General features: G+C 40.2%; 1 protein-coding gene across 2 annotated transcripts; it reads right to left on the bottom strand.

Moving 5' to 3' along the window:
- LOC117265839 (zona pellucida-like domain-containing protein 1) lies at positions 1-13,522 on the bottom strand. 2 transcript variants are annotated; one of them, XM_033640581.2, is made up of 11 exons: positions 13,419-13,522; positions 12,654-12,760; positions 11,331-11,557; positions 11,006-11,190; positions 8,561-8,633; positions 5,569-5,666; positions 5,160-5,240; positions 4,541-4,712; positions 3,454-3,571; positions 3,298-3,318; positions 1-734 (listed from the first exon to the last, which is right to left on the bottom strand). In XM_033640581.2, the coding sequence occupies exons 2-11, from the start codon at positions 12,745-12,747 to the stop codon at positions 577-579; spliced, it is 1,227 nt and encodes a 408-aa protein (XP_033496472.1). In that variant the 5' UTR covers positions 12,748-12,760; positions 13,419-13,522; the 3' UTR covers positions 1-576. The 2 variants fall into 2 exon arrangements, with proteins under 2 accessions (XP_033496472.1, XP_033496488.1); XM_033640597.2 differs by having other exon boundaries at positions 12,654-12,757; positions 13,419-13,488.
- Between the last annotated feature and the right edge of the window lie 456 nt (positions 13,523-13,978).

The following is a 13,978-nucleotide window of genomic DNA, read 5'->3' as shown; positions in this document are numbered from 1 at the left end:
TATTGTAGCTTTATACATCAGCTTTGTGACATCTTCTGAAAGGACTGTAATAAAGACCATCAAAAGTCACCATAAATAATGAACATACATTTTGTCAAACAACTTTTAGAAATGAAAGTACAAAAACATAAGAACCTTTAAAAGTTATAAAAGTATATAAAAAAACCCCACTGAATGTAAGCTATAGGACCCATCACACTGCTTTAGTAACAAAAAATCCCTGACCTCAATTCTATTCCCCAAATATAAAATGTATACAAATGAATACAAAACCCGAAGTGGTGTGCAAGGCTACAAGTATAGTACTGAGTGTACAGTGCTGCTGCTTTGTCTGAGCTGTTAGTGGGGGAGGATTAACTCATCACTGAAGCATACCCAACAGTGAATATGAGGCTCTTTTCTTATGTCCTGTTTACATCTGTTCTTCTTCAAGGCTTGAATGAAGTGAATGTACTCAAATAGAAAACACACTTTTCTGGTATTCTCTCTCTCTTAGCTTATTCCAAGGAACCTGTTTTGTAAACTGTACTGTACCAGTGAATGGAACAGGACAAAATCCTTTCCAAGCTTTCTCTGTCACTCTTGTTGGTGCAGAATCATCTTAGGGGAGCCGATTGTGGAAATGTGCTTCTGATAAACAATGAAAGCCACCAGAGTAAGGCAGATGGCTCCAACGATGCCTGCTATGACTGAAACAGCCAGCACGGTGCTGTTCAAATGAGTCTGCCGAGCACCTGGAGATCAAAGACACATAGTGGATTAGACCATATAGAGCAACGTACACTTTCCACACTGATGAACATGATGGAAATGTGTTAAAGTAAAACATTTATGTATCTGTTATGTATTTCTCTAACTGTCAAGCCGATTTATTTTTTCTGATCATACATACGTGTACACAGGCAAGGTGATGGACTAAAGTTTAAGATCCTTCTATCCATTTTGTTTTTGGCAGCTTATCTAGGTTTTGGTTGGCAGAGAGACATATCTCTCCTCAGGTACTATATGTTCTCCAACCTTGACTGGAATCCAGCCAGTAGATATCCTGATCAGATTTACTGCCTCAACTGCCTCCATCTAAGCAAGGCTATTAGATGAAGGTTGGGTCACACTGTCTCATTGCATCATATCATTGGGGTACAACAGCTAGTGCACTATCATAGAACTTGGGGAAGATTAATTAATTTCACTAAGACATCCACAGTTGGCTTCAGATTAGAATATCTTTTATACAAAAAATAAAGATGGAGTTGAGAATTTATCTTTTGCTAAGCCCCGCCCCTTTGTGATGGTCTGACAAGCTGTTGGAGTAAGCGTGGAGCCCACACTGTAACTAACTGCACTCCCTAAAGAAATATTATCATATTTTTGGAAAAATGAAATAGTGATTCCAGAGAGAAGCAGACAGAGGGGTCTGGAAATATGTTTGAAGGATATATCCAGGATGTCAAACTGACTCAGCAGCAACAACAGGTTAAAAATACAAAGATAGTTAGAGGCTAAAGCTGAACTATAGGCTACAGATCACAGTGTAAAAGAGAACCACCACATCACTGCTGATCGCCACCAAAGACAATGAATATAAAGGGAAACTTTGCTGATATTGAATCAGCTGTGTGGCATCGCAGTGTGTGCACATGAATGGTCTTTGGCTTCGCCCCTGTGCCGCAGCCAGCACCTGGACCTCCGCCATGGGTAGTACAGGGATCTTCAGGGGAAGTCAAACAACGTTCATCTGCACACGATGCGATGACACAGCTGGTTGAATATCAGCAAAGGTTCCCTGCTTCCCTTCACTGGTTCCTGTACAGCAGGGTCAGTCTTTTTTCAGTCTTATAATAATTAAAAAGCAAAAGCAGCATGTGTATTCATTCAGTAGACTATACCTTCAATAGCTAGCTAGCTAACCCCACAATTTTCAGGGTTTGATTTGGGGTTTGGAACAGGGAAGCAATGTATATCTTTTATCAACTTCTCCAGGTAACGAGTATCATTGATAAAGGACGTGCCCCAGGCACAACATTGAGCTTCAGATCCACAAAACCAGCCTGAAAATGAAGGAAATCTAAAAACGATTGCATTAGAGTCAATGGAGCACAGCTATGTTGTTGTCGGACCCTGGTCTGAGCTGTCCCGGTGCTACTAAAAGACCATGAGTAAATGCTTTCTATTTAAAAACTTTTTATTAGTTTATTTCAGCCATCATCCATTCGAGTGTTCCCAAAAAGTTCTGTCAGGATGAGTGCTCCGCTAAAAAGAGTGTAACCAAAGAGCACCCAAGGGATAACCATCCCTTTATTTCTAACACCGTCTGCTGTAACCCTCCAACATCGCAGCTCCAGTTACATCGCATGTGTCATACTCCATAGCTCTCATGGGGTCAAAGACTGTGTCCTTGCCTTCATTTAATAGCCTTGCATCTAAAGGCATCAGTATACTTCAATGAAAGTGCTTGCCAGATCGATGACCGCTGTCTGACACCCTGTTCCCCCTCATCTTTCCAACAGTCAATCAGACAATCACGCCGACTTTAAATCCAGGGTACAATGGAAACAAACTAGTTTTATTACATTGTTTTCACATTGTGGTGTGATATGCTGTTATTATACAAATACAGATTAAGGACACTTTAACACAAAGAAGCTGCAGTCCTACCCTGGACTCCTCCCAAATGTCTGAGCTGATCTGTTCTCACCTTAATGCGTATGGCACTAATATACATCACAACTGTCTGTTGGCGTGTCAGCTTCAGAAACTCCCCTGCTTCACACCTTTTTGATGTCAGAATTGGGGTGGGGGGTCTGACAATTTCTGTAACTTCCAGAAACCATCAAATTCACACCCACTTATGCACTGATAGGCAATCTGTGGGTGAGAAAGATGAGAAAGGAGCCATGGTTTGAACTTCTCTCTTAGGCTGTCTTTTTTCACTTTTACTCAACTATTGCTGTCACTCAAGTGAACAACTGATTGCAGCACTACGAATCCTTTCCAGCAGAGACTGTCTGAAAGGTCTGCATGGTTGTCTGAATCAAAGCCTATCAATGTGCTCAACTGCAACTTCCCCTCCCAGGACAGCCTCCAACACGAGGCCCCAGTTTACCTTTAACAGGCGAGGATACTTTGTCTGACCCTTCACTTTGGACAAATCCCCCACTGCTATTATTCCCTTGGAGCACCAAACTGTACAGTGAGGCTAACCAAATGATGCTTTTGTCCAATGTTCTTGTCACCTGTTTAATTTGATAAAAATACAGGAATGCAGGAAATAAAGTCATGTTTAAAGTGTATACATACCTCCAGAAGCCATCTGATACCCTGTGGGAGGACAACAGAAACCCTCAGTTCAGCAGACTGATGTGTGACAGATATGATTCAGCAAATGCATGACTGTGCCTTTGTCACTTGAGTATCTCTGGATTTTGAGGCAGAATATAGCATTCACATTCTCACCATTGTCTGAGCGGGTAATGATGGGGCCTGAGCTGACAGTGGCCATGTCACTCACTGTAGTACCCTGGTTGTTGTTGGCACTGCGGCGCCTCCTGGAGTTGGTGCTGCTGGTGCAGTTCTGTAGGGAATCAGGTGACTGTTGGTTGAAACAGTTTTCTAGCAGAAATACAGAACCCTACGCTGAGTATTTGAGACTTCAGATTGCCGTGACAACTTTCCATGAAAATACATCAATTGCTGAATATTAAAACTTTATATTTAGATCCATAGCATGACATAATTTCTGCAGTCCAGTATCCCAAGCACGGATAGCAGGGCAAATCTGCTCCTTAAGATTTGCATCCAATGCAAACGTTCTGTGCTACAGGATGGAAAAAGGTAGTGTCCCCTGTATGCATGCAGAAAGTAAGGGTTTGGAGGTCAGGGTGTAGCAGGAGACCTGGAGTTTACATCCGGTCCATGGATGGATTATTGAACAGGCCTACCAGGCAGAGGCCCAAAATGTCATTCAAATAAGCACTTAGTGACCAGAAAGAGAATCAAAAAGACCAGAAATAGATGCAAAAGTACTACAAAGAGACGCAAAATGACTACAGTGTAACACAGAATAACCAAAAAAGAGACAAAATTACCTTAGAAAGACCGAAATGACTACAAAAAGACCCAAAAGAGCCAGAAAAAGACCCCAAATGACTAAAAAGACAGACAGAGTTTTTTCTCAGAGAATCACAAAACAACCACAAGGAGACACAAAACCACAAAAGATGCATAACAACGACAAATAAATGCAAAACCACTACAAAGTCTCTATGTCATGTAGGAGAAGTGGTGGGACCCTTTGCATCTCTGTGCCCAGGGGCCCATTGTGTCATAGTCCGCCCATGGCAGATGGGCCTTAACCATACCGTAGACACCATGTATAAATATTGCAGGAAGCAGGAATTTGAAAATAAAAGTCATTACACAAAAAGCAGGGTTTCACAGAATTGACTTATATCTAAGTTCTTGTCTGGTGGAAGGTTTGCATTTGTGATCTGTGGTTTTGCATTTGTGATCTGTGGTTTTGCACCTGAGGGCAGAATCTGACCTGAATGAGGTTGGGGCAGAAGGTGTTCACACAGAGCCTGGTGGCACAGTGTACATAGTAGGTGGAGAGAGTATCGCCTGTGCTTTGGATGAAGCGGAAAGCCTCGAAGGAGAAGCGGGCTTCCTGCTGCTCTCCGTTGATGTCCATTACTGTCTGGCCATCCCGGTTACACCTTGAAGAAGACAAATGAGGATTTATTGTGTACTGTTCTGCAGAGTTTTCTACCAGGTTTCAGATTGACAAAGATTCTGAGATTCTGACCAACAGAGAGATACCTTTCCGTTTAGCATAGGCCCTGTTCACAGGTGCTTTTACCAATGAAACAGATTGATAATGTGACCATCCTCCTTTTAAAGGTTTTTTTTAATGCATAAATAACTTAAACTTCATGTTTGTATGATATACATGTATGACAAGAACCCTAAGAAGTAGACCAAAAGTGTTGAGATTTTTCTGAATGGATCATCTACCTGGAAGATCTATAGTAGATGTGTTATACTGTATATAGTATAACCTATTTATTTTTTTTAATATTATGTCTTTGTCAAAAAGCTTTGACTTTTTTTCTGAATCTAAGTCAAGTTGTTTCACTTTTCATCTCTGTATGCTTGTAACTCACCCAACAAAGAGATCGTGAGAAGTGGTGTTGACAGGGAAAGGCGAGGTTGTGGCGTAACATCGGTCCAGGAGCACGTTGAATCTGCAAGGAGTTTTGGTATCAGCACAGACTGATAGAGATAATCATGGTTTCCAGTTTTCTAGGTGAGACTGTATCTATTGGGACTGGAAAATCTCTACCTGTGGATATTGGCACATGTAGAGTTTTGGAAAAACTACTTATCTAGAATTTTCATTAGGGAAGCCTGTGTGTATTCTTGGGTTAACATGCGCACCAAACACAGCACCATTTTTTAACTAAATCTTTAGTATTGAACTGTAAGTATGTTCTTTATTAAGCAAATACTTGTTATGTTAGAATAAAAAAAGACAATCAATATACCTCTGTTGCCTAAACTTGTGTGAAGTACCTGCTAGTAAGGTTGGACGCCTTCACTTGTACAAAGATCCTTGTCTTTAGTTCCAGGCCTCCTGCCGGGATGTTCAGGATGGAGGAGTAACCATTATCCTTTAGAACCAATAACAAAAGAGAGGGAAGGATGGTGTTTACACTGATGTATGCCAGCCATTTTCAGAGTGCTTTGAGTTTCAGTATCAGTATTATAACTACCCATCTCTCCACACCAGGGGATGGCCACAGGAGGGGTTATGCTGCTAAATTTTGTTGTGTGAATTACATGATGAAGAGCTACAATTTAATTAAACATTTCTATATAATGGTATTTTCATCATTAGACAGAACAGAAAGAAAGAGAGGAGTGGAATTTAACAAGTAGCAATGGTTCCAGATTCAACAACCTCAACCCTCAACCTCTGTCAAGTAATTAGAATCATAAAAATAAAGCTACAAGCAACAATTCTGGGGTTAAAAGTTGGCAGTTGTGAAGGATCAAAACCATTGACAGTTTCCAACGTCTGCATTAAAGATAACTAACAAGTTTAGGACAATCAGACAGACGCTTATTCATTTATGACAAATGCTGTGTCTCAAATCACATACTTGTTAGTACACTTCCATGTAGTATACTATGTGCACTATGTACTTATTGGCGTAGTGCGCAAATTTTGACAGGATAGTGTTGTCTCAAACCAAACACGGCCGTTGTGCACTTACTGGAAATGACGACCGCAAATTAGCTAGTTAGCAAACTAGCATTAGCATTCGCATTATCGTTCGCGGTACCAAATCATTACAGACTGCTAAATGAACCCAATAAACATACTGCTGGCTTATACCCGACAACAGTATAGTGGTGCTTAGTGCAAAAAACACATGTATATTTGTACAGTGCAGTGCACAGTTTGAAAAGTGGTCCCTCCCCTTCTGCTACGTAGCCAAGATGGCGACCATTGAGGGCGAGAAGTGTGCATAGTTCCACACTCAACTTCTTGATCGTTTTGAGTGCACTATCCGGGTACTCATAGTGCACTGCATTTTTCCATACCTCTCAGTGTGAACGCACTTATGCACTCAAAATATTAAGTGTAAATATATAAGTACGAGATTTGAGACACAGCCAAAATCTGTATGGGGCAACACTATTCTTTGGCAACACCACCACCTCCTATTGGTGAATTTCAATTTCAGTTTTTGGAGACATATTTCAACAGCTTAATTAAAAATATCCACAGAGTTTGGTGATGTTTGGACAAACTTTCACTGATTTATGGCTAAATTGTGTGTCAGGCCAATACACTTGTTTGGAAATCGTGGTGCCCCCTTTAGAGCGATTTCAATATTATTTTGCACATGTGGTTCAACATCATTATAAAACATATACTGTGAGTTTTATAAGGATTGGACAAACTATTTCTGATCTATAGTCTGGTTTGTGTTATGCCACGCGCATGCTTTGCATTTGTAGCGCCCCTAATGGTTGATTTGAATGAAACTTTCAAGGTATGTTACAGGTTCTTATGTAGAAGTGTCATACAAGTTTCATAATGATTGATCCAACAGTTGAAAAGTCAGGTCTATTAATGTGCTGAGCCATGTTCCTTTAAGGCTCACCTGTCAATATTTTCAAAATGCATAGAGATTAATTAAGAGATAGATCAACAAGCTTTTGATAAATTTGATAAGCTTGGTCTAATTTGGCTTATGGTTTAGGAGGAGATGTCAAAAATGTAATTTTCAAATAATTCAAAATGGCAGAAAATCAAGTCAGGTGGGCGTAAGTGGTTTTTGAGGCAGATCTGTAGAGTAAACAGAGGGATGTTTCACCAAACTTTGACACATGGTTTTAACTCCTTATAGGAGCTATGCCTTTTCAAAGTTAATCCTTTTGACCTTTAACTATAGTGCCCCCATCAGGCTGATAATAAAAGTAACAAAACAGAAAGTAACATGGACAACATGAAATGTTTTAGGTTCCCAAATACACTATTTTGCTTTAACCAGAGTTGGATAAGAAAATCAACTCCAGAGAGTCAGGAAGTCACTAAAACAGAAAACACTGAAACAGTCCAGCACATGACTCCACATTAAACCATGAATTTTCATATTAACACTTTGTTTTTTGTATGGATTATACAACTGAGGTATAATGTGTGTAATGAATCCCTCCTGATCTCTAACTCACATATTCAAATATTCTGCCTGGCTTTGCCATGCTGTTGCAGTGATTAGCACTTTCGCCTCACAGCAAGAGGACACTGGCTTTGTACGCACTGGCTGGTCTGGGCCCTTCTGTGTGGAGTTTGCATGTTAGCTTGGTTTTGTTCCGGGTTCTCTGGTTTCCTCCCACAGTCCAAACACATACAGGTTGGGTTAACTGGTGACTCTAAATTGTTCGTTGGTGTGAATGTGAGTATGTATGGTTGTCTGTTTATGTGTCTGTGTGATAGTCTGGTGATCTGCTCAGGGTGTACCCCACCTCTCGATCAATGGAATACACTCCAGCTTGTTGCAACCCCAGATAGACTAAGCAGTTACATAAAATGGACTGGACTAAATCTCTTTTCATTTCCCAGCCATGCCCGCCTTCCGTCTAATAACTTCTTTTCCGCCAGTCCTACCACCTGACCTGCTCCTCCCACTAGCTCACCTTCTTTCCTTTTCCCTGATTGCCTCAGCAGTACACTATACTCGTCTATTTCCACTAGTCATTTGCCAGAATCCATAAATCTAATTCTATCATCCTTGACATGTTGTGATTATGTGTGAGTTGATGTCCTGTGTGACAAACACACAGCTCCAGAATCCTCTGAACTGGAGAGGCAACAGATTCTCTTGTGAATGGTTTCCTTGATTGTAAGACATCCTTGTATTTGGAAGACATCTGAAAGGTAAGATGATGCCACTTTGGTCTTAAATGCCATCATTGTTTTTTGTGACTCTTCCTTTTCAAACAGTGAGCCAGTCACATAAGCAACTCACTGTCATCACCTCGCTCTCCTTACCGCGTAGAGTCCCATGCTCAGTGTGCTGATGAAACTCCCATTATTGTCTTTGACTGCCAGGCTGACCCCAGACCTGTTGGACAAAGAAATGTTCTTTCAACAGCTTGAAATTGTTACGGGAAAAAACCCAAGTCGTCCAAACCAGGTCATATTTAATCTGATACACGAGGAACACACTCAAGCCCTTCTGAAACTAGACACGAGAGAAACACACACCTGTGATGATGCTGGCTGCTCCTTGAGGCGTTCCCACATATTGTAACTTGACACTTTTTTAGATATAGTCAAGCTGAGCTGAGGTTCATCCATCTACAGTCGACTTCTTTTGCACACACGTTTTAATATAAGAAATCAGAAACATGATTTAACACTTACTATCCATACCTAAACACACTTCCCCTCTATGCTGCCCATTTCCATTGATTTAATCTGACACACCTTTTTTTTAATATCCCTCATCACGTGGCTACTGTGATCCGTTAAATTCATCTAGATCCAGTGAAATTCATTGTCTAGTGTATTGAGGTTATTGTTTATAATTTCCTGTTGATTCATTTTGAGTTAGCACTCTTGAACTTTAACTTCAACTTTATTGTCCCAAATTTGTCATACAGACATGAAATACAGAACAAACTTGAACATAAAACATGTAATAAAATGTAACATGTAAAACATATTCTAAAACTCACCACACAAACTGACACAAAACAAAGTACATAAATGACAGCACAACATTGACTCTGTATTATACCCAGCCATCGTTCATGGTTAAAACAACATCACAATGGTTACCCGTGAACTTAATACAAGAGACTGATCATCCTGAGTATTTCAGTTTAAAGACATGAGATATGAAACAGTTTCTCCCCGTCACACCTGGCCTTTGATGCTCTGAATCTTCAGAGGAAGGAGAGGACTCTAAAATGACTCGAGCCTTTGAAATAGCTCTGTTGAGAGAAAGGTGATACAGGTCTTGCTGTTTAATACCTACAACCTCACAGGCCATGTTAACTATCTGCAGCCTGTTCTTGTCACCTGTTGAGAGAGTGCCAAACAAAGTGATAAGATAACGGCTGACTCAACCATGGAACTGGGTCAACGTCGCCTATCAGTTAAAGACATGACATGTGTGCGGTCCAATGTAAATCTACACTGAAAATTAACAGGTAAACTGACCATATTAACTGCATTAGAGCATTTTGGAACAAAAATTCTAGATCAGCAGTTATCAAAATTTTAATGACAGGGTGCCATTTTAGGGTGCCAGCACATGACTGAGGACCGCACGGGAAACGTGCACTATAGGCTACTATAACTTTTTTATGACTTTTGTTATGATGTTTTCTTGACATTTGTTCATGGCATGGCATTTATATCTTATATATTTATATCACTACAGTGATATAGTCTATGTAACACTCAATTACACTCTAGTTTTCACCTTTTGAAAGGAAGCACAAAGGAAGTACATTTGAAAACAATGATATAGAAAGACATACATGTACTGTAGCCTGTACCTACAACGAGTTTTCATCCCAATCTGTCAAATACCGCCGCTTCGTCAGTGTCCAAAATGTCAAAATATGACACCCTGGGAAGCCTCCTTCATCCGTTTTTGATGTTCACAGATGTCAAAAGGGGCCATGTTTTTTGTGCCCAAAAATTAATTGATGCTTGTTAAATGCTTGTTAATTTTCAAAATACATTTCCTTTTTACAGGAATTGAACAGTTTTGCTCTTTATGTATACAGTCTTTTCAAAATAAACTCAATACGTAGGTAAAACACCTCATTTTTACGTTTATTTCCTTAGGCTTAGGGAACAAAAGCATGTGGTTATGTTTACAAAAAACATCCATGTCATGTCATGAGACATATGACATGTGGCAAATGTCACTGCTGTAGCATGCTGCACAAACTAGCACATTGTCTTTATTAAAAGTATGCCACTGACTTTTGGTTTCACATGGGAAACAAACAGCAGGCTCTTGGGTGAAAGTCAGGTGTTTGTTTGACCTATCCACCACTCCTCCCAACCCACCTGATACAGACTTTCTCGTTCTTTATACTGTGGTAGTTGCTGGTGGCATCAGAGATAGCCACCCATTGATTATCATACTGGTGCGAAGAGTGTCTTGGTGTGTCAGTATGTGATGCTGACATCAACTGACAAAGCAGCGGTATTTGACGACTTTGGTTGTGGTGTCAGGAGTAGCCGCTGCCCAGTGCATATCACACCTCTGCCTCTGTGTGTCTGTATCTGACACCGAAATTACTGACAAAGCGGTGGTATTTGGCGGGTTTGAAATGAGAACGGGCTGGTACCTACCCACAGCAGTAGAGCTACAGTTTCTGCAAATCAATTTTCTCTGGGACATTTTGAGCATATTTGAATATTCGGCAGGCGTGTCCCTCAATGTATCTTAAAATTACTGCCTAGACTTACACGCTCATCTGAGTGTTGTTGACCAGATACTGCAGTGGGTAACGGCAGGAGAACCTGTACATCACTTCCTGGTGATAGGTGATGGCTCCTGTGCCGGGGTCCTCTGAGCAGATCATGCCTGTGATGCTGATGTACTGGACGGTGGAGAAGTCTGAAAAGACTCCAGTTCCCACTTCCTCTGTGACCTTTGAGGAAAAAGAGTTTAAAGTTGTTGAGTAAGAATCTGCTGTGTGAGTAGCATTTGCTGAGTGATTTATTATTATTATTATTATTATTATTATTATTATTATTATTATTATTATTATTTTTACAATAGATAACCTACAGTCAGTGTGCTGGAGCAGGCAGTGATCCCCTCCTCTGTGATGGAGAAGTTGAATTTGACAACAGGTGGGTCTGTCGTCCAGTCAGGAGTCCCTTTACACTGGTGTTTAGAGTGCTCTGAGTTGAGGGACAGCAGTGACTCGTTGTATCCATTAAAATAGATGGGACATAGGAGGATGTTGAGGTCCACTGTCTGAGAGCCACAGAGGACCTCAATGTCTGAGTTGGCTGAAGAGAGTGGGGATGAGACCAGAATCAACTTTAAGGATTTTGAAGATGACTCAGTCTGTGGCTGAGGGGCAGACTGCTCCACAACTGGCTTCCTAAAGGGGCACTCCACCGATTTAACACATGTTGAGTTTTATTTGTCACGAGGAGTACTAATCAGCGTGTGAAAACAGTCCCATGATGTCTAGCTAAAATAGACAGGATTTAGATAGGATTGAAAAGAATCTTGGGTTGGGCTTTAGACTATATTTCAACAGGAGGCAGGTGTTACAATTTGTTCTTGAGAAAGGTCCTAAGAAGAATCTACATCAGATTCATGGTCCCTTCCCTACCTTTATCCCCCTAATAAAAAGAAATCCATATTTTAAAACCCAGAAAGTATTTTTTTTAAAGTGTATCATGATTTTGAAATAGATGATACCACACATTATTTAATTGCAACATAAACATTGCTTTTTCCTGACATATTATCCAGTAATAACATTACTATATCCTAATAATAATTTAATACGTGCTTAGTATTAACAAAAAAAAAATAAAAAAAATCATGTAATTCATTCACACACACACTTTATACGGCTCTAATTGAACCCCATTTGATGAGCCTTGCCCTAAATTTCTTTCATCCTGACCGCTGTGAAGGCAATGCAGAAAATGTACTGATCATAAAACTGATCACTTTTGAACAGTAGTTTGAACTACTTTTTCTGAGCAGCTTAACCAAACTCATTTTCACCTTTGGGTAGCTTGGCTGTAGTTCCACTTGTTCAAGTGTGAAGTAATTAGTAGCTTGCAAAGCTATGCTTTTAAAGTAGCTTCCCCAGCACTGGTCATTGAGCTTGTTTTACCTTGTTCTGACAAGTGATGAATAATGCCTGCAGCTCCATTTTCAAATTCCCCAAAGCTGTAACACACCTCCCCAGAGATAAAGACCCCTCCTCAGATAGCATGGCTGCCACTGTGCTGATGCTTATTAGGTTGCAGCAGAAAGAGAGGTGTGAAAGGAAAAATAAGGGTTGGGGGGGGGGGGGGGGGGGGGAGGGGGGGGGGGGGGTAGTAGGTGGATAAAAGAGTGAGCACTGCCAATGTCACTGACCTGGACTTCTGAATGTGGAGTGTCCAATGCAAGCATGTTGTGCTTGGGTGTGAAGGAGTGTTGCAAGCTGATATGTAAGAAGGGCCAGCCACATTGTCCTCAAACTGCTGGAATAAAGACAGATGGAAGAAATCAAACATGTTCTCCTCTCTGCTGGATCATGTTGGAGAGCTCAAAATGCTATAAATGTACAAACAAGACCAACTCCATCACTGATCACTCCAGAAATGCAGGTACTCAAATCGTTTACTTAAGTAAAAGTAGCAAAAGTAGCAAGATTTAAATTGTGAACACTCATATTTCAAATCTGACATTAAGTCCTCAAACACAGGATTTCAAATTAATTAGTAGCTGCATTATAATGACATTAGTCTTACAAGGGATTTCAATGGTCAGTCTCCGAAAGCTTGGAGTGTTTAACTGCAAAGGTACAGACATGTTGTTCAAGTGTGGACTTCAGATGGTTTCCTTGGAATCTGTTTGGTGCATCACTGAGTAGAGCATACACTGTAAACTGGGGCAAATCTATTCATAACATACTTTTAAGGTTAATTAGCTAATTAATATGAGACTAATATGAGGGAAAAAACCTAAAATCTATCAATAACAGTCAACAGCACAGACCTTTGAGGGATAGCTGTGACATATATCAAAGTCTAATTCTTAGAGTTAAAACTGGCACCTAAAACAAAATTATCCATATAATTTGTAACCAATATATATACATTTCAAGAAAAAAAAATTCTTTAAAGAGTTATTTCTTACCTTGTGTGGATGACTACAGAGTGTTGCCCAACCTCTATCTCTCAGTATGTCTTTTCTGTGTCTGCTCTTACCTATGTGACTTTCAGCCATTTATACTGGCCTCCTTTCCAGCTCAAACCAGTCCACAGGAAACCCACTGAGAAGAAAGGGAAAGGCAGAATAGCAACACAAGCTGGTCGGATCCAACAACCGGATCATCTAACAGACTTGGAACAATGGGTGAACCTATATGGAGTGTCCTTGGTCGAGAGGAACATTGTGTCAAGTAGCCATAAATTTAATGTGTCATTTCAGCAGTGACCTCAACTGCCTTCATTTTTCTAAGGCAGGCGTCATAATGTAGATGGGTTCTATTTTAAGAATATCAATACGAAGGGACAAGATCACTTACTGTTTTTTTTTTTTTTTTTTTTACATTTCACAACACACGAGATTTTAGAAAACACAACAACATTTGAGAAATATGATATTTTAGACAACATGACATTTCAGAAAAAAACAGACATTTCAGAAAACGACATTTTAGAAAACACGACATCATATAAGAAAAATGTGACATT

This window comes from Epinephelus lanceolatus, chromosome 11, assembly GCF_041903045.1.
Source record: "Epinephelus lanceolatus isolate andai-2023 chromosome 11, ASM4190304v1, whole genome shotgun sequence".
Lineage (NCBI taxonomy): Eukaryota > Metazoa > Chordata > Actinopteri > Perciformes > Serranidae > Epinephelus > Epinephelus lanceolatus.
This window is presented reverse-complemented; position numbering and strand designations above follow the sequence as displayed.

What these genes read in the sequence shown, in the direction of transcription:
- LOC117265839 (XM_033640581.2), bottom strand. Translation starts at nt 12,747, where the DNA reads ATGTGGCTGGCCCTTCTTACATATCAGCTTGCAACACTCCTTCACACC. An exon ending in TGAGCATGGGACTCTACGCG is followed by an intron (nt 5,667 to 8,560) that starts GTAAGGAGAGCG and finishes TTGGTTCTAAAG; the next exon opens with GATAATGGTTACTCCTCCAT. An exon ending in TCTCACGATCTCTTTGTTGG is followed by an intron (nt 4,713 to 5,159) that starts GTGAGTTACAAG and finishes GTCTTCTTCAAG; the next exon opens with GTGTAACCGGGATGGCCAGA.